Source organism: Myotis myotis, unplaced genomic scaffold, assembly GCF_014108235.1.
Source record: "Myotis myotis isolate mMyoMyo1 unplaced genomic scaffold, mMyoMyo1.p scaffold_m19_p_12, whole genome shotgun sequence".
In the NCBI taxonomy this organism is placed as follows: Eukaryota; Metazoa; Chordata; class Mammalia; order Chiroptera; family Vespertilionidae; genus Myotis; species Myotis myotis.
Window position 1 is genome coordinate 3,932,538 of NW_023416316.1, and position 24,585 is coordinate 3,957,122.

The 24,585-nt window shown below is 46.5% G+C and overlaps 1 protein-coding gene across 9 annotated transcripts in view; it reads right to left on the reverse strand.

Moving 5' to 3' along the window:
- SPTAN1 (spectrin alpha, non-erythrocytic 1) overlaps positions 1-24,585 on the reverse strand; it is a 61,787-nt gene that overhangs the window by 28,313 nt on the left and 8,889 nt on the right. For 6 of the 9 annotated variants that reach the window (XM_036329459.1, XM_036329461.1, XM_036329464.1 and 3 more), the window contains exons 2-27: positions 23,724-23,963; positions 22,636-22,761; positions 18,921-19,061; positions 18,453-18,599; positions 17,072-17,205; positions 16,765-16,909; positions 16,532-16,686; positions 15,764-15,899; positions 15,232-15,333; positions 13,712-13,849; positions 12,959-13,069; positions 12,319-12,396; positions 12,030-12,185; positions 11,600-11,804; positions 10,689-10,870; positions 10,095-10,338; positions 9,778-9,900; positions 8,972-9,189; positions 8,078-8,170; positions 7,622-7,756; positions 6,313-6,461; positions 5,226-5,285; positions 3,953-4,151; positions 2,233-2,337; positions 1,729-1,752; positions 955-990 (exon numbers count right to left, since the gene is read on the reverse strand). In XM_036329459.1, coding sequence (XP_036185352.1) covers positions 955-990; positions 1,729-1,752; positions 2,233-2,337; positions 3,953-4,151; positions 5,226-5,285; positions 6,313-6,461; positions 7,622-7,756; positions 8,078-8,170; positions 8,972-9,189; positions 9,778-9,900; positions 10,095-10,338; positions 10,689-10,870; positions 11,600-11,804; positions 12,030-12,185; positions 12,319-12,396; positions 12,959-13,069; positions 13,712-13,849; positions 15,232-15,333; positions 15,764-15,899; positions 16,532-16,686; positions 16,765-16,909; positions 17,072-17,205; positions 18,453-18,599; positions 18,921-19,061; positions 22,636-22,761; positions 23,724-23,960 — 3,579 coding nt within the window. In that variant the 5' untranslated portion in view covers positions 23,961-23,963. The remainder of the gene's footprint in view (positions 1-954; positions 991-1,728; positions 1,753-2,232; positions 2,338-3,952; positions 4,152-5,225; positions 5,286-6,312; positions 6,462-7,621; positions 7,757-8,077; positions 8,171-8,971; positions 9,190-9,777; positions 9,901-10,094; positions 10,339-10,688; positions 10,871-11,599; positions 11,805-12,029; positions 12,186-12,318; positions 12,397-12,958; positions 13,070-13,711; positions 13,850-15,231; positions 15,334-15,763; positions 15,900-16,531; positions 16,687-16,764; positions 16,910-17,071; positions 17,206-18,452; positions 18,600-18,920; positions 19,062-22,635; positions 22,762-23,723; positions 23,964-24,585) is intronic. The other 3 variants (XM_036329466.1, XM_036329465.1, XM_036329462.1) reach the window with 1 other exon arrangement.

Sequence of the window (24,585 nt, forward strand, 5' to 3'; positions counted from 1 at the left end):
TGAGAAGCACCCCCCGGGGTGGGGGGTGGGGTTGCTGGTGGTGGGAAGCCTTTTGCTTTGAGGCTTCCACACCCTCGTCACTGAAAGGCACACTTTCATCAAGTAGAAACCCGCTCTACCTAATGCCAGCCCATAAGCCAAGTGCCGAATCGCTGCAGAGCTGGGGGAGGAAAGACGCTCCGGGTCTAGGACCTAGGCCACTGGTCCCATAATCACAACCGCAAACACTCACATAACAAAGCTCCGCCCTGCACTCCCGGGCAAGCGCCACGGACAAGTCAGAAATAACGTCCCCTTCCATCTCCCCTCAGGGCTCGGAGGAGAAAGCGGGCAGGCAGAGGATGAAGGTGCTTCCTCTCCTCCTCATCCTCAGTCTTTCTGGTTCCTGTCATGCCCTCTTGCACTGCAACCCTACTCGTGGGAGCATGCCTAACTACGTGGTACACCTCTGCAAAGTCCATCCTGGCAGCGCCAACGGTAATCAATACCATCTAACTCAGCGGTTCTCAACCTGTGCGTCGAGACCCCTTTGGCGGTCGAACGACCCTTTCACAGGGGTCACCTAAGACCATCCTGCATATCAGATATTTACATGACGATTCATAACAGTAGCAACATTACAGTTATGAAGTAGCAACGAAAATAATTTTATGGTTGGGTCACAACATGAGGAACTGTATTTAAAGGCCAGAAGGTTGAGAACCACTGATCTAACTGAAATCGTGAGTACTTGCACGGGAACAATTTACAAATGTCTATTATCACATTGCAAGAGAGAACATATTCAAAGAAAGTAATGCCAGAATCAGAAGGAAACCAGTCCAAACAGTCCAGAAATGACTAAAAGCTCAAGACAAGCCTGAATACTCAGAAACAGGCCCACCAGAAAAATACATCAAATGTTTTTGTTCCCACAAAACCTTTGGAAACGATTATTTGCAAAGGAGTTCTTACCTTCCAGGGGGAGGCTGTCTTGGAATCAGTATCATCCTGTTCAAAGAAGAAAGAAGAGTTTAGGCAGCCACATAACTGACACAAAACCACCCAACTTGCTTTTTCATGGTGGGGAGGCCACAGAGAAATGAATCAAAACAGCTTTTCTTCTGTGACTTAGAGCTTATCATTGGCTCGTAGCAAACCACAAAGCTACTTGAGGAAAAGGAAGCAAACAAATGGAAGGGAAAACTTCTAGTTTTTTTAATGCAGAAGAAATGTGGGAATTTAATCTGAAAACGACCAACAATTCTTTCACAGGATTTTTTTTTAAGGGACAGTAATCCCTGGGCAGTGTGGCTCAGCTGGTTGGAGCGCTGAGCGTGCACCGAACGGCTGCTGGTTGGATTCCTGGTCAGGGCACATGCCCAGGTTTTGTGTTTCATCTCCAGTTGGGGCACGTACGAGAGGCAACAGATTGATGTTTCCCTCTCTCTCCCCCTCCCTCTAAAAATATAAATTAATAAAAACACACTTTTTTTTACAAAAAGGGAGTAATAAGCGTAAAATTACTTAAAAAACGTTTTTAGAAAGCTAAAGAGATAAAAACTTTTTGGTCTTTTGGAGAATGGCAAGGGGAAACCAATGTCTGCTATTTCTTTTCCGGATTTTCACACACAAAAGGCATCTCGGAGGGTCAGGAGCAGAAATCTTTAACAGGCTGTTGACTCTAAATTCTTCCCCAGGTCTATTCCTTCTCATGTCCAACTTCCACAGGGAGCACCTGGGACTTACCCTGGGCATCATGCCATACACCTCCTACAAGAAAAAAGGGAAACCAGTGTTATCAGAGGAACACACATCTCTCAGTCAGTAACACTTGTTCCTGTCAAACCCGGAGACACAGGAGAGAATTAAAGACCCCCACAAAAAAACAGACAGTGCAACTGGCCAGAAGAACTTCTTAAAATTTACTAGAGCTCAAGTGTTTATACGTAAAACCCTTTAATTAAAGGAATATAGGAGCTTATTATTAGTTAAAGGTCATAAAACTTTGAACAACTTTCACAATATTTAATGGGCATAGGAGAGGGCGGTGTGTTTCCCCTGTGGGGTGAAGGTAACAGATATTGGCCACGAAGTGAAACAAAATGGTTCGGGTCACACAGGGTCCTGACCTGCACCCTGGCCACAACTCTGTATAAAACACCGCTTGCTGGGCTATGAAAGCAGAGGGAAGAACTGAGTTGCTTTCTTCTGTCCCTGGAGCCTCCCTTGGGGCAGGACCCACACACCCACCTGCTGCTGCACGGCCTGCACCTCCTCGGCCATCAGACCTTCAGACTCCAGGTCTTCAGCCACCTTGTTAATGTCCTTTAGTCGTGACTCGTTGGCCTTTAGATCCTTTAAAGCAAAAGCCATAATAACCAAGACCCATGAGAGCAATTCAAAGAAGGAGGGCAACAGGGATTCAGGAACTACAGTTTTGCATCTGTAAGTTTCTGTTTAATAGATTTTCTACAAATAGGTTTTTCTATTTCTCGATAGTGACATAAATCAGGAAACCCTGATTGTCACTTAAATGGAGATAAAAAACAATCGGGTATTGGAAATAGTGTGTTTCCAATTTAATAAACTGTAGTTAACCAACCATTATTCTGATTGGATGGAAATTGTTTTAAACCTCTTTGGGAGAGAGGACACAATGTTTTAAAAATGTGATGAAATTTTAATACCAGCCACTATGATAGAACTGCTCCGCCCACCCCCCCAGCTATTCTGATGGGTTATAAAAATACTTTTAAACTGAAGAATGAATAAACAAAACGTGGCATGTGGGTACAATGGAATATTACTCAGCCATAAAAAGCAGTGGCGTACTGATACTGCTGTAAGGATGAACCCTGAAAACATTACACTCCGTGAAAGCAGTCAGTCACAAAAAGTCACATAATATACGATTCCATTTATATTAAATGTCCAGAATATGTAAATCCAAAGACAAAAAAGCCGATCTGTGGGTTGCCACGGACAGGGAAGCGATGGGGAGTAACTACCTAATGGGTACATGGTTTCCTTTTGAAGTGACACAGATGTTTTGGAGCCAGATAGAGGTGATGGTGGTACAACACTGTGAATATACCAAGTGCTTCTAAATTGTACACTTTAAAATGGTTTATGGCCTGGGGGGCTATAAGAGGTCAATGAGGGGAAAAAAGGGAGACATATGTAATACTTACAACAATAAAGATTAAAAAAATTAAAAAGTAAATAAAAATAAGTAAAACAGTTTACTTATGAATTTTACCCCAATTAAAAAACAGGCCCTAACTGGTTTGGCTCACTGGATAGAGTGTCAGCCTGTGGACTGAAGGGTCCCAGGTTTGGTTCTGGTCAAGGGCACATGCCTGGGTTGCAGGCTCGATCCCCAGTAGGGGGCATGCAGGAGGCAGCCAATCAATGATTCTCTCTCATCACTGATGTTTCTCTCTCTCTTTCTCTCTTTTCCTCTCTAAAATCAATAAAAATATAAAACAAAAACAAAAACAGTTCTAGCTAGTTTGGCTCAGTGGATAGAGTGTCGGCCTGTGGACTGAGGGCTCCTGGTTCAATTCCCGTCAAGGGCACATACCCCGGCTATGGGCTCGGTCCCTAGGAGAGGGTGTGCAGGAGGCAGCCAATCAATGATTCTCTCTCATCATTGATGTTTTTATCTCTCGCCCCCTCTCCCTTTCTCTCTGAAATCAATAAAAACAAAACAAAACAAAAAAACCACTTTTATACACTTTATATTTTGGGTTTAGAAAAGTCCTAAACCAACATGTAAAGAAAACTGCATTGTATGTCCTTGGAACTAAACATATCCAAGAAAAGTTTGGGTTAAAGGCATTTAAAAATAGCTACACAGATGGTAGGACATAACATGTTATTTTCATTCTAATAACCTGCAGTAAAAAAAAAAAATCAAGAGCACCAAGTCTTTAAACAACTTTTGGCCCATCGGCAAGACCTCCCGTACCTTCTGGAAGTCATCGAACTTCTTCTGCAGCACCTCCACCTGCTCCAAGTCTGCGGCAACCTCCTCGCTGGTCAGGGCCGCTTCCTTCTCATTGATCCACTGCTGCAGCTCATTCGCTTCACGGAACAACATAAACTTCTTGCAACTCTTCTCCAGCATGCCTTTGCGCTTCTCACCCAGTTCGAGCAGAGAACGGTATCTGATGTCATTCAAGAGGGTGACAAGAGGGGCAAGGAAGGCAGTTAGCGTCTTACAGAGGCTACGTCCCTAACATCAAGGAAACCACCAGGCGTCTCCAAGACGTGGGTCCAAGGCCATGAGTTTGGAATGAGGCTGCCCTGATGATGAAGTGTCAGGCGCAGATGAAGAGCCTAAGGACCCGACAGCCTCCGGGATAAGCATCCATGTTCTGTTCACCCCTGGTGGCCAGAACAGCCAGGCACACTCATCCGCGGGCCAACTTTGCACTGACAACATCATAACCACAAATGACGGAAACCCAGCGTTCAGCACAGTGACACAGGGTTCATGCAACTACAGCTGGGAGATGAGATGAGTTTGCTGGGTAGAATGTACAGAGTTCTTCTCTCTTATAATCAACTCTCTGAGCAGCCCCCAAGGAGATGGGCTTTAAACAGCCTCATACAGAATGTTAGCACCTCTGAAAAAGGACATTTCTAAGATGATATATTTACCTCTCAGGAAGTTTTGGCAACTTCAGAAGGAAAATCAGGTAGAGTACAGAGTATCTGTACCATCTGATTAGTTGAAAAGTTTCTTAAGATGAACCCAAGAATATTCTAGCTCTTGGGAACTAATACACAAAAGGCTAAATTCCTATCATCTTTGATGACAAAAAATGACAAAAATTAGGCTCATTCTCAAATTTAAGCTTCCTAAATGAAATAAAAAAGCAATGAGTTACCAAGAACCAGAACACTTTAACAAGAGGCACAACATTTCCTTCTTGCTACCAAGGATCACTACAGGACTGGCTGTCAGGCCTGCTGCTGGCCCACCACAGAAGCCAACAGGAGGGGACCCAACAACACTCTGAACATACAACCGCACAAGGAAGCCACCAAAGAGCTAAGCGGCCATCAACTGACAGCTTCACCAACACCTCTACCTGTGCAAGCGGAAGCGGAGGCACGGACACGGTCCCGCCCTCCACCTGGTCTTTCTGAATGAACAAATGCCCTCACAAGAAGCGGCAGGGGATGGGCAGGCATAGCCATGGACACAGGCGCTCAGCAAGGCTTCGCCTACTCACAGTTCTTCCACCTGTTTCATACGCAGGGATACACTGCCGGCCTCCTTAGTTATGCGTGTCCTGCACAGAGGGGCACAGCAAAAGCATGCACAGATTAGTGGGGCTCACCCCCAGGGGTGAGAAGCGGCAGCTCCGACTGGTGCCTGGATGGTGGATGCACCAAGTGGGGAAAATTAGGGAGTCACTGAAAAGCTCTTGGAAACAGGCCAGGCCATGAGTAAAATCATGTAAATTAGAAATAGCAGGGAGAGGCAATCAAAGTTAGTTCGCCATCACTTTCCTGGAAAAGCGGCCATGCTACGGCAGTCAGCTTTCCTGTGCTGAAACACCAGCGACTTCAGAGCAAGGCCGGGGGATCCGATTTTACTGAGAGCTAAGTATGCAACTTTAGTCATCTGTTTGGTCCACTTTTCTGCTCTCATATTTGATATAGGCCCACTCTTGTCTTAACTGTAACAGAGCATCTGTAAGTGTACAAATAACTGATCTTTTCAGGGACCATCAGGGTCAGAAAAGCTCTATTATTCTACACTCTAGTGCCAACATATTTCCTGGGTCTCTGCCAAATGTCCAAAGCTGTTGTCACCCTTAGCGGAATTAGGTCTGTCCCAAAGGAGGGGCACAGGTCACTGGGGCTCAGCTCTGGGAAATGGACAGAACCAACACTAAGTAAATCCCACTCTCAGAACATAAGCCACAGCAGAGAGAGCAGCTCTTTAACAGCCTTTTAACGGGGCCGAGCTGCAGAACATCTGAACGGCAATGTGAGAAAGGAGCTCCTGAACTGGAGGACAAAGGTTCAGATCTTAATGCTCAGAAAAATGCTGTTTTGTAAAAGCAGCTCACAATGTGGGGAAGAAAGAAACAACAGAAAATAAAGGTGTCAGTCAGGCATCTGCGGCTCGAACAGGGTTTTTGGGGAAAAAAGTGACGTGGGGTAAGGGGGAGGAGCATGTCCCCGAGTTTGACGGGCAACAGAACACTGGCCCCCGAAGCCGCAGCACGCTGCCTAGCCCTCGGCCCCTGGGTGCTACCATTGGGCCCCGAGTGACACCAGGACCTCTGCAATCGACTGTGTGGTCCTTACTGATTGTCGATCTGCTCCTGCCGCAGCGCGATGCTGCCCTGCTCCTCCAGCAGGTTCTCCCGGGAGGCCGACTGCGCGGGGTCCAGTTTCTTCACGTAGGCGGCCGGCACGAAGCCCTGGCGGTCATTCACCTCCACTTTCCACCAGTCCTGAGGGGAGAGGGAGAGCGGTGACAGCAAGTTCCTCCCTGAGGAGGGAGGAACCAAGGAGGCCTGTGTGTGCGCGCACACACATGTGTGTGTGTGTGTGTGTGTGTGTGTGTCGGCACGCTCGCTCACATGCACACACAGGAGAACTCTAATCACATTAAGAGGATCTCCTGATAGTGTCAAAGCACTTGGCACAAAGACTGAAATTTTGGTCCCCTCGTGACCTGTCGAGCATGGAGAAGGTCATGAGTTAAGTAGCAATGACACCCAACATGAAGGCCATTCTTCCCTCGGCTTAGAGCCCAGAACTGTGCTGTCCCACGCTACAGCCGGGAGCCACATGTGGCTTGTAAATTTCAATAAATTAGAATGAAATAAAAAACTTCAGTTGCACTGGTCACACTTGAAATGCTTGATAGTCACATGTGGTAGTAACTCCTGGAGAGCCAGCACCTAGAAGATTTCCACCACCATAGCAAGTCCTATCGGATAATGCTTCTCCTGAGGAAACCAGGGGGGGACCAAGGTGTTGGTTTAGGGTTAAATTAGCGCCAACAGAAAGATAAGAATCCTGGGTTTTCTCAAATTCTTGACTAGGGAAAACTGGGGTGTGGGATAAGGAGGTTCTTAGCAACAGCTGGGGACATTTGTCCACACTGACCACGATGAGAGGTGACAGCCTTTGGGAGCGTCAGATAACATGTGGAGTATCGTGCACCTCACTTCAAAGCCACTGTCAGACAGAATGTCTAGGAAGAAAGGCTACGGAACCAGGCAGCATGGGGCTGGGAGAAGACAGAGCCTAAGGGGTGACGTCACGCTGTCTGCGACTATCCACTCTAGCCATACAGCTGAGATTAAGAACCAACAGGTACACGGTATAGACCTGCGGTTGTATACAGCAGACGCTGCCTCCAAAGAAAGAATGTGGAGTGTGCAGCTGTGAGTCACTGTACTGCCTGTGGGTATCTAAGAAGACAGACCGGTTACCTTCGTGATGATGCACAACACAGGTAAGAGAAACCTATATTAAAGCAGACTGACTAGGAAACTCCAAATTCTAACCCAGCCTCATTTTACAAAGACACAGTAACCCAAAGACACCCAACCCCAGCAAAACTGGTGCTGCTGATGGAACACGCTAGCCCAGGCTGCCTTGCCTTGTTGGTGCTGTTGAGCAAGGTGAGGATATCGCCTTTCTTCATGGTGACCTCTCGAGGGCTCTTCTCCTGATAGTCATACAGCGCCAACACCAGCTCCTTCCCAGTCTCATCGTCCATGGGGGCCACTTGTTGCTAAAAAGCAAACACGGTTAAACCAAGGACGTTTATAACATGTTATGGAAGCACGTGACAGAGTTCGACAGCCGTACCAAATTCACCAAACACACACTTATGAGCATTCTAGGATGCTACCAATAAAATCCGACTCAGGAACTGTAGCTCTCTGGTGTCTTTAAAAATCTCATTTTAAACCATCCACAAACCTGTGTCTCATAAGCCTTAGAGTTAGGCCACAAGAATGTTGCCCAGGACAGTAACACCTGCAGACGCTGGCTCCTGCCTGTCCCCGGGCTCCCCGGCAACGCGTCACCGCTGAGGGGAAGCCACACTCACCCGGCACGACTGCGCTTGCTCTCGCAGAGCCTGAATGCTGCTGCCGTAGGCGCTGAGGTCCGACATCAAAGCTTCATGCTTCTTCAGGAGAGCCTGAAACCAAACCACACCGAGCCTGTGGAAGGCGCCAGAGGCTCCTCCAACGGCATCGCCCAATGAGCCACCCCCTCTGAAGTCTTGTTTAGTGATATGACTGGATCGCTTCCTGCTCTACACTTTCTCTCTCTTTTTAATAAACATTTAATTTGGAGGAAATACTCACTGTGACCTAACAGTATTTTTTCACTCTGCCTTTACATATTTAGTTATGCAATATCTGAAATGCATAAGGAGACATAAAGAACAGTATTGACTGAACCCATCACCATCTTAGGAAATAAACTGCCAATCAGACAGCTGGCTGGGGACACGCCCTCCCCGCCTCGCCACAGCCAGTGCTGCTTTCTTCACCATTTTCTAAGCTTTTCAGTTCTCCCATCTTTGGGAGAACCAAATATAGTTCGTGTCAATACTCGACACATTTTGTTTTTTTGTGATGACTGGCAAGAAAACAGCTTCAGGGACTACACCTAGACTTTTATGAATAAAATGTAAGAGTTTCAGTCAAAAAACAGAGGCCCAGCAAAACACTGTGTTAATGTATACATGCATATGGTGGAGGGACGACAGGACACGAGAACGGCAAAGTGTGAACGAAGGTGATAGGTAATGTCCTCTTTCCTTTCAGTAGGACCGCATTCCCATCATAAAAAGTAAAAAGAGACCCTAGATGCCTTAGAAACACAATCAGTCATGACGCTGCACCTTCCCAACTTGGTCACTTTCCCCGCTAGCCTCCCAGCCCAAGCCCTGGGACAGGATCCCCAGCAGCACCATGATCCCCGACCCGGTCACCTCAGCGGAGTCCTCGTCCTTCCCGTAGTCGGTGCTGCCCACAATGGGCTCCTTCTCCCGCATCCAGGACTCGGCCTCATTGGCATCGGCAAAGTACTGCTGGGCTTGCAGCGAGTCCTCCAGGTCTTGCCGCCGCTGCGAAGCTTTGGATTTGAGTGACTCCCACTTCTGGTTCAGTTCGTTGAGCTTGGCCTTCACGTCCTCCGCAGCAAAATGGCCTGGGGGGGAGGCAGGGGGAGGGAGGACGGGGAAAAGCATTTGACATGCTGCAGGACAAAAAAGGCCTGCGTGTTCACTTTCTGTCATTATATGTTGGTGAGCCAGGCCTCTTCATATTTCCAAATTCATGAGCAGCCCAGGTTCCAACCCTTTAACAGGTTTGCTCATTTTTGCCTCCTCATAAAGAAATAAAAATAACAGCATTCCCATAGTTCTCAGTCACTGAGACCCCCGGCTCAGAGAGGTTAAGGTCTAGTCAAGGTCAAATAATTAGAAAAGGATTGAGACGGTCTTCAACCCCATAGCCCAGGCTGACTCAAATCCATGCACTGAACCATCAGAGAGGGAGGATAAGAGGAACAAAAGCAGGCTCTAGCTGGTCTGGCTCAGTGGATAGAGCGTCAGCCTGTGGACTGAAGGGTCCCAGGTTCGATTCCAGTCAAGGGCACATGCCTGGATTGTGGGCTCAATCCCCAGTAGGGGGATCTCTCATCAATAATGTTTCTATCTCTCCTGCTCCCTTTCTCTATGAAATCAATAAAATTATATATATATTTTTAAAAAGGGAACAAAAGCAAAGCTCTCACCTTCCTCCACCATGGCATTCCCCTTCTGTGTAACTGCTTTGATGCGGGGTTCATGTCCAGCAATCTCTGCTTGTAGGGCTTGGTGTTTCTTTAGCAGATTCTGGACTCCAATCAAATCTTTGCCTAGAAGCACAAGAAATCACCCTCCCGTCATGCAAGCCATCAAACAGAAAGTCGGCATTAACTGCCACTTGTGGCTTCCACCCTGTCCCGATGTACTTTAACTTGACCTTGCTCATTTTGACCAGCGTCCCCTTTGGGCCGTAAGGGTAGAGCCCTTTCTCAGCTGGACTCCTATCTGATGGAGGCAGACTGACCTCTGTTGGTGGACGCAGCAATGGGCTCCTTCTCTCGAATCCACGTCTCCTCATCCTCCACGTCACGGAAGAGCTGCTGCAAACGCAGAGAATCTGCCAGCTTCTGCTTCCGGGCAATCATGGGTTCCTTGAGGGCCTCATAGCGAGCCACGAGGGCTTCCTGCTTCTTCTTGATGTTTTCAGCATCAAAATGGCCAGCGTCCTGGAACTGGCGGGCCTGAATGGTGATGCCATCAATCCGATCCTGGGAATGGCAAAGGGCAGTCTTGAAAGCCTGGACCAGAGCTGGGCAACTTTATGTATTACCAGGCTGGCTTTATTACTTCAGGTGTGGTTTGAACGATACAAAGAAAAGGGAACGCATTTCCTTCCCACCCCACGAGCGTTCCTTCTGCCATCTGTTTCCCTCGTGTTGGGCTCCCAGAAAGCTCTGAGGGAGATGGCTGAACTGGAGCCAGAGCACATGCAGCACGTGGGGGGCCACGTAAGAAAATCAATACATTTCATCCCTCCCCAAAGCAGCCTGGTCCTGAATTATTGCATCCCTCACGCCTACCGACTCTGTTCACTGGCCCAGCAGCGCCCGCACTCTACCTGGTGGGCGGCCACATCAGCCTCCAGCAGGGCGTGCTTCTTCTGCAGGTTCTGGACATTCGTAAGGTCTTTGCCGTAATCGTCGGAAGCCAAGTGACCTTCTACTTCATACAGCCACAGTTCAATGTCCTCAACGTTGCGGTTAAACTGCTGCTGCTGGTTAGCCTCGCGGAGCTTTATTCCTAGTCAAAGAGGCAAGTGGGTTTTCTAATTACCCTTCCAGCAACACAGGGGTGGGTAAAAGTAGGCTTACAGTTGTGAGTATGGGAAAGTTTATTCTTGTGCTATGAACTATTAATAATTATATTATTTCTAGTATTTGCTATCATTATTACTATTATGACTGTATTTCATATCCTTACTTGTAATTTCTCTTTTGGGTAATGACGGCTGGTAATATAACCTACTGTTGCCCACCCCTGTATTGCTCACGACAATGGCATCTTAGTGAGGGACCTGACCAGGACTGTAGTGACTCTCATCTGTCACAAAGGTGAAGGAAACAAACGCAACCTCTGCTCGACCTCTACATGCCGACTTGGAAGTCGCTTAAAAGCATCGTAATCCTCAGGAGACAGAAGCCCCTGAGCATTATTAGGACTGAAAATTATCAATTCCTTTGGCTCACAGGTGAACTTCGATCTTTAGTGATGAGGCCCAATTCAGTCATGGCTGGTTAGCCAATCATCCCCTTCTCACTCAGGCTCCCCACCAACCAGCATGCTTAACCACATTTACCAAATCAGCAAGGCATCACGAGTCCAAGGCAGTCACTCCTACAGGGAAATAGCCCGAACGCCCAGGGCCATCCACCTCACCTTCCCAGGTGGTGTATGTCCCTAAGACACTGAACCAGGAAGGAATAATCAACTCCCCAAACATTCCTACCACAACCTAGTGAATCCTTGTACCTTTCAGTTCAGTGGCCTCCAGCAGTTTCTTCCACAAACTGATGACCTCATTCATTCGAGCCGCCACTTCCTCCTTGGCGTAGTGGTTGACGTCAATCAGCTTCTGCCCTGCTTTCTCCAGGGCATCAATGCGGCTCTGGTTTGCTGAGAGCTCAGCCTCAAAAGCCTGATGCTTCTGGACTTTTCCTTGTAGGTTGGATGGGTCCTGCCAATAGAAGAAAGAAGCGGTTCTTATCCTGAACGTGAGTGTGTTACCTTGCATTAGCTTCATACTGGTCTCTGTAAGAGGATGTAAAATGGTCAGCTTACATTAAATAGTGTGGGCTGGTTTTAGAACTCCCTCTTTCTTTTAACTACAATTTATTTGTAAATTTGTATTCAACTCAGCTCACAAACTAAGTGCTACATGGCAATGCTAACAGTACATTACTTTATAAGCTTCATCTGTGGCAGTTTTCATCTTCTCGTTGACCCAGCTCTTGAGCTCATCGGAATCACGGAAAAACTGCTGCAAGTGGAAGGAATCAGCCAGCTGGGCCCGGCGATACATGGCTCTCTCATGAAGGGCATTGCGGCGGCTCAACAGCTGGAAGAAAAGGATCTTGTGAACCTCCAGTTCTTACCGCCCCAGAGATACCCAGCTCGAGAGGCAACACACATCTGTCTAGAGGGACATCCGTGCAGGGAAAGGATGGCGCATAAAGAACCCAGGAACTTACAGCATCTCGGCGAGTAGCCACGTCGTCCATGGCATAGTGGTTGTTCTGAATTAGCTTGGTTGCAAATTCATCTAGTGCCTAGGAAGGAAGGAGAAGAGTTCTTCACTGGTAAAGGGACTATTCCATAGCTTGGCCTCCAGAGAAAAGTAACCACTGAACAGGTCACAGAACACTTCACACAGGTCAAGGTTTTCACAGACAACACTCATCCCCGAATTTCTGAGCTGGTGCCTGATGTTGTTACTCAGGTGTAACAATGCAATGCTGGCTCCCTGCAAGGCTGGAGGTGATCTGACCTGCATCAGATACAAGTTAACAGCCTTCCAATTCCTACTTCTACAATCTGCTGCTAAAGGTAAAGACATTCTGACCTTTTCCCCCTTGTATTAGTTCTTAACTGCTTTTAGTAAAAGGTAAATCTCAACCTGGAGGCTTATGTCAGGAAAAAGCTTTCATTCAATCAAGTTGTGCAGTCTCCCTCTGATGGTGTATCATCACCGCCCTGAGATTTTCGGCACCCACAGGCGTGTCTTTCGCTCACATCCCTCATCCAACCTGTTCAGAGCCTTTCAGACAAACAGGGGCCTTCAGGCTTATTCCAAGGGCTATTGAAGGCACCGAGGACAAGAAGGGGTCTTACTGTGATTTTTTCCTCCTGGGCACTGAGGGATTTCTCAAAGTCCTCATGCTTCTTGAGAAGTGCTTCCACGCTGTCCAAGGAATCCCCCAGGTCCTCATTCAGCAGGAAAGCCTGCAACAGCAAACAAGGTGTTCAGAACAGCGCCCTGTTCCTTCCGACTCTTAAGGCTGGAAAGCAAAGGATACTCTGGCCAAAATACAAAAGGAAGGAAAGCGATTCTTGGGCTAATAAACGTCTGGGATCTGTTCCAGGAAGCCCAGAGCCCTTCCAGATTGATCCAATGACAGCATAAAATCCTTGTCCCACATTCTATGAACACTTATTTTTTAAAAAAAGCTTTTCTTGCTTCTATTAGATTTAGATTACGCATAATGTTAAGTTCTAAAGGGAAACCTCCCCCTTAATAAAAAACAATTTCATACCATCACACTCATCTGAAAAACTGGGGCCTTTCTGAGGGCCTGAGGTGACAGAAGCTGGGTCAGTGCCCCCCTTCAATAAATTCTAACTGAAATGGTAATGATTTCCTACAGAAACAAGCTAATGGTCTGAGGAGGGGCAGGAATGAGGAAAAAATAACAATCATCCACAGAAAGCATTTAGCACAGGTCCTGGCCACAGTAACCTGTAATGACAATATGCTATTAACACTTTAACCATTAAAAAAAAAAAGCTGACTATCTGAGTAGACAAACAGAAACAAAGACTTCCCTGCTCACTCAGGTGGCCAGGTCTCCTCTGCTAACATGTTACCTCTTGCTTGCTCATCCAGTTGTCCACCTGCTCGGTGTCTCGGTAAAAGAGCTGCAGGTCCATGCACTGCTCATACTGCTGCCTGCGCAGCTCCCACAGCTCCAGCAGGGCTGTTCGCTCCTCAGAGAGAATGGCCAGCTGGAAGGAGGAGCACAAGGGGATGAGGGAGGGTGGGAGGGGATGGAAGGGGATATTGGGGGTGGGGACGGCAGGGATGGGGAGATAAGTCAGTCCTGACGCCCTCCACTCAGAAGAGGAGAATCACATCCACTGTGTGTGCCAGGCAAGTCACAATAAATCACATGAACCCTGAGCAGCTTGTATGTTATGCTGAACATAAGAGGAATGGTCCTGTTCTAATTAGTCTACAATTAACTTACTGCCACAGTGTCACAAATGATTTTTAGTAAACTCCCAGGCAGAAGAAAAAGAGCATGTATCTAAAATTGAGGCAGGAGGGCCTTAATTGGTTTGGCTCAGTGGATAGAGCGTCGGCCTGCGGACTCAAGGGTCCCAGGTTCGATTCCAGTCAAGGACATATACCTTGGTTTCGGGCACATCCCCAGTAGGGGGTGTGCAGGAGGCAGCTGATCGATGTTTCTCTCTCATCCATGTTTCTAACTCTCTATCCCTCTCCCTTCCTCTCTGTAAAAAATCAATAAAATATATTAAAAAATAAAAAAATAAAATAAAAGTGAGGCAGGAGGAGCATTTGAGACCTTGCTCCCTGGCATATGTTAGCAGTTTGACTCAAACGCTTTTAAAAATTCAAAAAATTAAAGTGAGGCAGTATAAACGGAGGGCAGTGGATCTCAGCCTTCTGGCCCTTTAAATACAGTTCCTCATGCTGTGACCCAACCATAAAATTATTTTCGTTGCTACTTCATAACTGTAATGTTGCTGCTGTTATGAATTGTCATGTAAATATCTGATATGCAGGATGGTCTTAGGCGACCCCTGTGAAAGGGTCGTTCGACCGCCAAAGGGGTCGCGACCCACAGGTTGAGAACCGCTGGAGTAGGGACTCTCAGTTGAGAAATGTCAATTGAGTAGGGACTCCATAAAATATGTTAAATAAATCATGAGTGCCCTAGGCATAATTTTTAGGCTCCAAAGTGAATGACAATAAAGTGTGTTTTTGAAATCTCTCTTCTTAGTCTCTATATCATTATTTTAAAATCACCATTATGTAATGTTCCTCAGACAACTCTATACTCAAAGACACTTTGAATTAAATATACCCATTGATTTGATAAAAATGTGTCCCCCTTGGCTCTAGCTACTAATGCGGACTCAAGTTTCTACAAAGTCTCCTTTAAGTAGGAAGTATGTCACATTATGTCCCAAATAAATGAAACTCTCTATGTTCATTCACGTTGCTGTGTATACATCTTTTTCACTAAAGAAGCGCTCCTTCACTTCCAGGTGAATCCCTAAGTTTGCTCATGCCCCACAGTAAATGCCAGGTCTGGATATGTAAGGATGGGTAAGAGACTTTTAGGAGCCTTTTCTGGTCTTACCTTCTCCCTCACTTCATCAGAGGCGTAATGACCAGCAGCAAGCAGGGCCTGTCCAGATTCATCTGCAGATTTAAAGCTGTCTTCATGAGCATCAATTTCACCCTATAGAGGACAAAAGCACAATTTGTGCCCAGATCTTGTAAAAGAAAAACAAGTTGCTGAATTTCAAATAATTATTACGAATCAGAATATCACATCTGGAATGAAGAAGAGGATGGAAGATAAGGCTAGGGTTCCCAAGACCAGTCTGGGCCCTCAAACAGGAGAGCACCACTTATTAAGAAGTCCTTTTCCTCCTGGCTTTCAGGCTGCCTCTGTCAAGTTTCCATACAGTCACAGGGCCTGAGCTCTCTGTCTTCTGATCCACTGGTCTATTTGTGCTCCTTATGCGAAATGCATTTTTTTTTTACTATGACTTTGGTACCTGGTGGGGGCGCTACCATAAACAAAGTTTCAACTGCAATGCCTACAAGTGCTACACCAATGCATTATATGCTTATTTCTTTACTTCAGGAAAACCTGGAGACTTTACCTTGTGCTCCTGATGTCTATCCAGAAGGGCTTCGGCCCCGGCCACGTCGTTAGCAAGTTCATCTGCATTAATGAGGGCTTTCATCTCAGTCACCCAGCTGGTGAGGTCCCGGAAGTCAGCAAGGAAGCGCTGCAGCCTAGGGAAAACCAAAGGTAAGTCATTAGGTATGTCCAGCAGAGCTCCAGGATGGAAAACACAGTTTTGAGTTCTATGCTCTCAAAAGTCTCACACACCATACAAATCCTCGTCCTGGGAAACATGAATTCTTTCATGGAAACATGGAATTCAAAGGAACACAAGACAAGGCCAAAGTCAGTCCTCTGAAACTTAGGCTCTGCCCAGCACTAGAATTCCCCAGTCTTGTCCGTTAATTTCAATTTCCTTGTCTTTCCCAAGTTCAACCCCTGCTTAGTAAGTCAGAAGCATTCCTTCTGTTTCCAACCTTTGTTTACTCAATTCTAACAGGGTATTTCATGTGGTGCTCACACTGCTAAAGACTACTGGTTATCACACTGACACAGGATGGAAACAGATATTTCTGAAGTTGTAAGTAGTATGTGTACACACTCACACACACTGGATGAAGCTGTCAGTCTCCAAACAAATACAATGCAGGTAGAAAAGGTGACCTGCGTTTTCTTAGTAGAGGAAACACAGGGCATCCAGGAGTGATGCCCTGTGTGAACTGCCCCTTAACCCTGCCCTCCTCTCTTCCTTTCTTCCAAAGTTGCCCGGTTCGGGATGCTGAGCACTGGGAGGTATTTCTACCTGTACGAGTCGTTGAGCCGCGCGTGTCTCTCCGCCGCCAGAGTGCGGATCTGCTCCCAGTTTGTGATCAGCTCTTCTCGCTTCACTTGAATCTGAGTGGCGCTCAGCGGGTGGGTCTGCTGCAGGCGGTCAGCCTCGGCACACAGGGCTTTGACCTAGAAACACACTCTGTCAGAACTGCTCTCCCGACCCTTGGTGACTTATTTATAGCATCAGCTGCTTTTAAAACCCACCTTGTCTTCTAACGCAGCCAGGTCTCTCTCCAAACCCTCATGCTTCCGAAGCAGAGCCTGAACACTGGCCAGGTCTCGGCCGAAATCATCAGAGGCCATTAACTGTTCCTTTTCCTTAATCCAGCTGATGGTCTCATCCACATCCCTGCAGAATAAAGGCCCCCGTTAATCCTGACGCAGGGCTGTCTAGAGCTGGGAACGCGACACTGGGACAAGACCCCGTCACTCCGACTTCTCATGGCACATGCCATATACCCGACCCCTTCGAGTAGAGGCCTGTTCCCTGAAGCCCCCTCTGGTGTGGTACCTGTTAAAGCGCTGAACCTCAGCTGCCCCAAACAGCTTCCCCTGTCTCTGAAGAGCCAGTCCCTTCAGCCGCTGCCAGGCTGCGTTCACCTCGTCTTGCTTAGTCTTGATCAGCTCCTCCTCCGGGTGCTGCTCCTGAACAAGGAAGAGAACAAGGAAGCTCCTTGGCCCCCTGCCTCTGGCACCCCAACTAGTCCCCAGGGCGGCTCCCTGAGGGATCTGCTTCAGCAAACCTCATCCTTCTGAAGAAATTCTGGTTTTCTGGGTGGAATGAAGTGAAGCTCATTCCAAAAGAGCTGCTACTCCTCGTCTATGAGGGGAGCCCGCTCTCTCCCTTGGAGGGTGCTGTGCCTATGAAGTGGTTATGGGCCTCAGCACCAGAGCCTGGATGGGAACAATCACTGTGGCTCCAACTCAGGGGAAACCCTCATCAACACACCGTCTCCGCCCACCTGGTCGAATGTATTTCAAAGGTACACGGGGCTGATCAGCACCTGCCCGTAAGCATGGCTTTCAGGCTTTGTTCCTGACTTCAGACTGGAGATATTTCTCTAAAAGTATCCTTCCCCGCCCACAACATTTTTTTTTTAATGAATATAATATGTCAAGTAATAAGGTGAAGCATTTCAGGGTTCTGGGGTCCATATGTGAGACAATGGGGCTTGGCCTGACTGCTCCTCTGAGCACGGCTGTGGGCTGGCCCAGGGTTCGGGGATAACACATCTGTCCCTGGAAAGGTGAGTGTGTCTGAGGAATGCTGGCTCTTCTTTCACTTCATCACTAATTAGAAAGGGAACAGGTACTAGGCCTGGCACAGATCCATACATTTAAAACGTGTACCCCCAAAATCAAATTTCCTAAAGCAAAAATGGCCTAGCTCCGACTACTTGATGTCCTCGGAGCACTCTGACCCCTGTAGTGAAAGATGGGAATAGGAGGCCACTCGCAGGACTGCACACGCAGGCACTGGGGAAGGCTGCCACTCCCCTCTAACGGCCACAGCTACCAGTGGAAAGCCTGCTCATTATGAGGTCCTCAGGCTCCCAAGGGAGCCCAGGGAAAAGCAACCATGCACCAGTGGACACCTGCCAATCTAAGAAGCATTCACCGCCACACCCTCGCCTGAGAAACACCGACGCCCAGCCTCAGCAGCCCAATAAAAGCTTCCCAAGCCCTACTTGAACGTGGGTGGAGGCAGCAGATCAAATGAACTCTGCCCTTCCTGCCCACCTCCACAACTTAAAAACCATTCTCTAATTTAGGAGTGCAAGTATTGCTGCCTCACTTGGATCTGAACAAAACTTAGACATGTGTACCAGAATTTGCCCTCAGAAATCAGGGGCTGGCCATCATAATGTTCTGAAACATTAGACAGTTCTTACCTGAATGAGTTTGGCAGCAAACTGGTTCACTTCATTAACTCTTTCTTCATGGGCAGCCATATCTGTTTGAAACTCTTCAAATTTCTTCTGTAAAACCTCCACGTGCTCCAGGTCCTGGCCCAGCTCCTCAGAAGTCACAATTGCTTCCTATTCAGGGACCATAACAGAGCCAGAGTCACCAACCAGCACTTGGAAACAGCAGTCCCAGAACTTATGAAACAGGCACACTGGGCTGGGCCTGTTAGCTGTAGCGGACACAGTTTTCTATGAGGTTTGTGGTTCCGACATTGAGGGGACAGCATTTCAGTCTCAGCGACTCCAAGTTTCAGTTACAGATGAGAACACGGGACAGCAGCTGGAGCGACAGCCACCCCTCCCGCTAACCCTGGCCCTGGGATGCAGATCAGGGGAATCCCTTGCCTTTCTTTCCACAAGACTGACTTAGCAAACCTCCTTCTCAAAACATACCTTGTCATTGATCCAGTCCATCACGTCCTCGCACTCTCGCAAATACTGCACCAGCTTCTGGGCCTGCAGCAGTTTGACTCCTTTCTCCCGCATCTTCTCCAAAAGTAACTCCCACTGGCGGTGCAACTCCAGCAAACGAGTCTGGAGGTGAAAATTCAACCCTACACATTACAACCGTTTCCATGGGAGATGGCTCTTTCAGAGTTCCACCAAGTCAGAAACCTCATGGAGCTCCGAACAAGTCTTTTAAGAAGATAATCCATAAGCTGAGAGGAAATCATAAGTTTAAGTGAGAATAGAAAAAAGTATACACTTCATAGTGGTTTGGTGGGTCTTAAAGTGCTGACCTTTTATAGGTACATTTATTCTAGTTTACTTCAAGGGAATTATTAATTATTATCATCAATTATTGATTTTAGCCAAGCCGGTATGGCTCAGTGGTTGAGCATCCACTCATAAACCAAGAGGTCACTGGTCCCATTCCCGGTCAGGGCACATGCCCAGGTTGCAGGGTATGCAGGAGGCAGCTGATCGATGTTTCTATTTCATTATCCCTCTCCCTTCCTCTCTAAAAAATCAATAAAACGTACTTTAAAAAGTAAAAAAAAAAAGATGGGTTTTATATTATTTGTAAGTAATTAATGTTACTAGTTATTATTACTAAATTACTAAATGGGATCCTAGGTCAGGAGACTATCAGGGAAAGAAGGATGAGGGTTTAACATGGAACCTCAGCAGAAATGACTGAAGAACGTACTCTGAATTCATAAAGGTGAAGGGAAAACAAGAGGTCCAACAGACATAAATGCAAAGAAGTAATTATGAGGCCAGGACACCCTTGGTATGAAAGCAGAAAAGATGGGGTTCTGACACATAATGAGCTATCAAAAAGGACTCTTGGCAGAAAAAGTTTTGGAACTTCTCTGAAGAGATAAAGTTTGTGGTACAATACATCTCAGGTTAGATTTATTTCAAATTTCACCCAAGTGGCAGCACAGGCCCAAACATATTCACTTCCCAGCATCTTTGGGTTCTCATAACACAGCCCCGGTAAGGACTTGTCAAGAACTGAGGGAAATCGATCATCAATTCAAGCTTAGGTGATGTATTCTCATATTCTAATCCAATCTCAATGTATTGATTATATGACCCAAGATACTGGGAGTTTCAGTGTAACACTGACAGACACAAGTAAACAACACAAAAGGTGAACGCTAACAGAAGAGAAGTTTGGGATCCACCCACTGTTGGCCACGCCCAGCCAACTCAAACTTGACAGTCATGGGAGAGTCAAGATGGGTGGATCCTCTTAGAAACAAATTATGTTTCATCTGAAAGGAGAAAGCAGTGAGGAATAAAATAATGTTCACACAGTTCACCTCCATCACTACTGTCACTTCCACCATGGATGGTTAGAGCGGAACCATCACTGGGAAGGAAGTGAAAGGCATTCCAAAGCAGGGGGAAAGGCAACCCACAGCAACTCAATACTCCACCTACGCGGATGTGGGACCCGATGTGGGTGGCGGTGACTATGGGGCGCCAAGCCGTCCGGTACGGTGTGAAAGTCTAAACCAGTGACAGACAGGTTATCCAGGACACATGCAGCCTCCACACTCCACTCCTCCTCTGTCACTGCCTGCCCAACTAAGCTACTGAGTTACAGGACCAGATCAATCACCCAGTCAGGACCAACATGGCAACTGTGAGCGTGACAGCAAAGATGAGAGAGATGAAAGGAGAGTCCTTTGCTCAAATTAAAAACAGGCCACAGAAAGCTAAAGCAAACCTCATCCTCCAGGGGCAATCATCAGTTTCTCACAAATTCCATTTCCACACCCTCCTGTCCTAGGACTGGAACATTCCCATTGCTGGTGTCTGAGCTTGTAAATACTGCAGCTCAGAGGGAGTCCAGCTTCCCAAGTTTACTTTGGTTTGAGAGCGTGTGGGGGCAGAGAGGCAGGGGCACTTCAGAAACGCTCGGGAAGCTGACAGCGTGGAGGAGAAATCCTGGTTCTGACTCAGGTGGCGTTCTCAGGAGGGGCACGAGTGAGCAGCTGACGGAGGCTGTTCTCCCCGAGTGAATGGGCTGCTCTACAGTAGCACAGCCAGGTGACAGAGGGGAAACTGGACAGACAGATCAAGGGGAAACACTAAGGAAAGTCTACAGAAACGAGATACAGGTTGAAAAAGTAAATACTTGTGATCAGAGAAAGAGAATGGACTGAAATTCCAGTTCTGTCACCTATTAGCTGTATGAATAAGGACAACTCCAGCTTGTCCAAGCTTCAGTTTCTGGCCCTCTATACTATGGGTATAATGGCTGCCTTGATAGCTTGTAGTAAAGATGAGAAACCACATATGTAAAATTCCCAGCAAGATGTTTGAACATAAATAGCTACTAATAGCAACTCAACAAATAGAGGCTAATAGCACTTTTAAATGTTGCTTTAATAAGATCACTAAACAGGGAAGAGGGTACTTCCTAACAGGCCTGAATGAAGTGAGGTTGGGTTGGGCCTCCCCCTTCCCCAGATTATGTTCTCCTCTGCAGTCTGGTTGTACAACTACAGAGTAGCCCTTTGCATCTGGGCAAACAACTTCTATCAAGGAAACGGGCATGCTGATTTCATCTGCAATAAGCTGTACACAAAGTAGTAGGAAAATGGCAGATAAATATTTGTATTTAATTGCAGACACATATTACATTAGCCAAATAGGTTAAATGTGATTAAATAATTTGTCACATTGCATTTAAAATTTAATTTTATTTCCTACTTACAATCATTACCACTAATAGTTACTTATTAATAATAAGCTTAGGGCTAACTTGAGGGCTTCGCTATGAGACTGCAGAGTATATCGGAGTAAGAGAGACAAGCATGCATTGTTGAAAACCACTAGACAGAACCTAAGGGAATGAGACCTGCACGACGGGTACAGGAACCGTGGAGGATGAAGCAGTTCTTGCTGGGCCTAAGCTTCTCTCTAAACTTTCAGGACGGCCTTGGCAGGTAAAGGACTGAAAAGGCTGGTCCCTCAACAGAAAGGGACTTTGGGTAACAAAGGACAAAACATGAAGATAGACATGAGATAAATCAAACGAACTGTGCATACCTCATCCTAGAGGCTTGTGAAAGCACAGAAAGATCAATTACTGCCCCAACTCCAATGAACTGGCACCAAAACGAGCCTGACCATGAGTCTGAGGACTCCTGCTGCAAAGTCGGTCACGCCGCGTGGGCACTGACTGACAGGTGCCAAAAGCCGTTCTTTACAGCCGGACCTTTGTCTTGCTGACTAGCCCTCAGTAACCCCCAAGACCCTGAGAGCAAGCTTGCCAATAGACAACTTTCTTTATAGCGTCAGGGATTAATCCTATTTATTTTTGCGTCCTAATCCCTAGTCACCAATATGCTTTCCCATCTAATTATCAACTGTAAATGTTAATAGTTTAATTTACATAAACTTCTTTGAAGTATAACCACATTCTAATTTGTTTTACAAAAAGAATATTCCTCGCTTGTTTGTATCCATACTGAATCATATTACAAAGGCAGGATGCGTTTGGGGAACTTCACAAATTCTTCTTTAAAAAGCTATAAAAGTCTATCTTTTTAGGAACCCAGATGTACATGTAAGCATTAATCCACATTCCTCTACCGAGCAGACAGATGAAGGCCATCCGTCCATACCAGGCACTGCCCTTACTCACCCTTATGGTTTCAGATGCAAAATGGCCCTCTGAGATCATCAGGTTTCCAGTTTCGTCCAGCTTAACAATGGCTCCTGAGTTGGCCTGCACTTCCGCTTCAAAGGCTTGATGCTTCTGTAGCTTGCCCTGTTAGTAGACCACGAAGTGAGCCATAGATGAACCACTCAGCACTCATCATTCTGTTGTTCCCCCTCTGAAATTCCTCCCCTCCCGAGTCCCACTCCCTCTAATTATGGACACCTCATCAGCACTGCACCCATCCTCCTACCTGCTCAATTCCTCAAAAAATCCTGACTGCATCTATCTGGACCTCTGAAAGCATGGCCACTGAGGACCACCAACTTTGCAGATAATAAGATGCTACAAATATCCTGATGTTATTGTCCTTCAGGAAAGGAGGCGTTATGTGGATATCCAATCCCTTCTAGAGATATACAGCCACACTCACAGTCTTCTCAGAATGTGCTGTTTACCCTTGAATAATCCATCCACATTCACTTATGATATATTTATTTAATTTTTTAAACATGTTTTATATATTGATTTTAGAGAGAGAGGAAAAGAGGGAGAAAGAAAGGGAGGGAAAAAGAAAGAAACATCTATTATTCCACTCTATGCGTTCACTGGTAGATCCTTGTGTGCCCTGACCAGGGATCGAAACCACAGACTTGGTGTATCGGGACAACACTCTAACCAACTGAGCAACTCCGGCCAGGACCGATGATATTTTTAGCTTATTGGATGCATTTGACTTGATACATTCCATTTCTCAATACCTCTTTTCAATTAAGTACTGAACCAGGCACCTAAACCAGCGTCTCTTCTTAGATGACTTTGACACGGTAGTAAAAGAGCCATGAGCCCACTATTGCTCCATTTGCTAAAGGTCTTTCACCAAAACTCAATGAGAAGGCTTTTTTTTTTAAAAAAACAGGCTTACTGTTTTGAGGTACAATGTACACCATAAAATTACCTTGCTTTATGTACAATTCAATGCTTTTTAAAGACTTTTGCTTTCTTAGTACAGTTTTTAGGCAAAAACATTTGCTCTTGAATTTTGGAACAAATCTTATGGAGATGACACACACCTGCAAGTTGGTTGGGTCTTTATAATTCTCATCAGATGCGATCTGAAGTTTCTCTTGAATCCATTTTTCCAGCTCCTCAGCATCTCTTTGGAAAAACTGGAATCGATAGGAATCTTCAAGCTTCTGGCGCCGAAGGGTTGAGAGCTCCTTGAAGCGGTGGTATCTGTCTAGGACCTGTTGCCGCCTCTCCTGGATGTCCTCTGCTGTTTCCAGCACTTTGACCCCACTTGGGTCCATTTTCTGAAAAAACAGAAGAGAATGCCCTGAGATAAGCACAAGACACCAAAATATATTTAAATGTATTTAATGGAATGAGCCTCTCCTCTCCGAAGGAACAAAAAAAATCCAAAAAAACAAAACAAAACAAAAATCAGACACCCTAGCAGACAAATGAATTGAGAAGGCAGCCCCTTCTCAGGACCTAACAACGAAGCCGAAGCCGATCCTACTCCTTTGTAAAAAATGGCTGTCCACACCCTGCAACACCTGCCGCAGAGGTCCCTCAGGGGATGCCTAACCAACACAGCAAGGAAACCAGGAAACAATATGAACAGAACTATGGTTACACTTTCAATTCTACAAGAGCTCTGAGAATCAAAGGAAACGCTGACTTTGGTACTCAAAGAATTATTAAGAAATCCATTCAAAAGTCCTTCCCTCTCCCTGACCGGTTTGGCTCAGTGGATAGAGCGCTGGCCTGCGGACTCAAGGGTGCCAGGTTCGATTCCAGTCAAGGGCATGTACCTTGGTTATCGCCAGTAGGGGGTGTGCAGGAGGCAGCTGATCGATGTTTCTCTCTCATTGATGTTTCTAACTCTCTATCCCTCTCCCTTCCTCTCTGTAAAAAAATCAATAAAATATA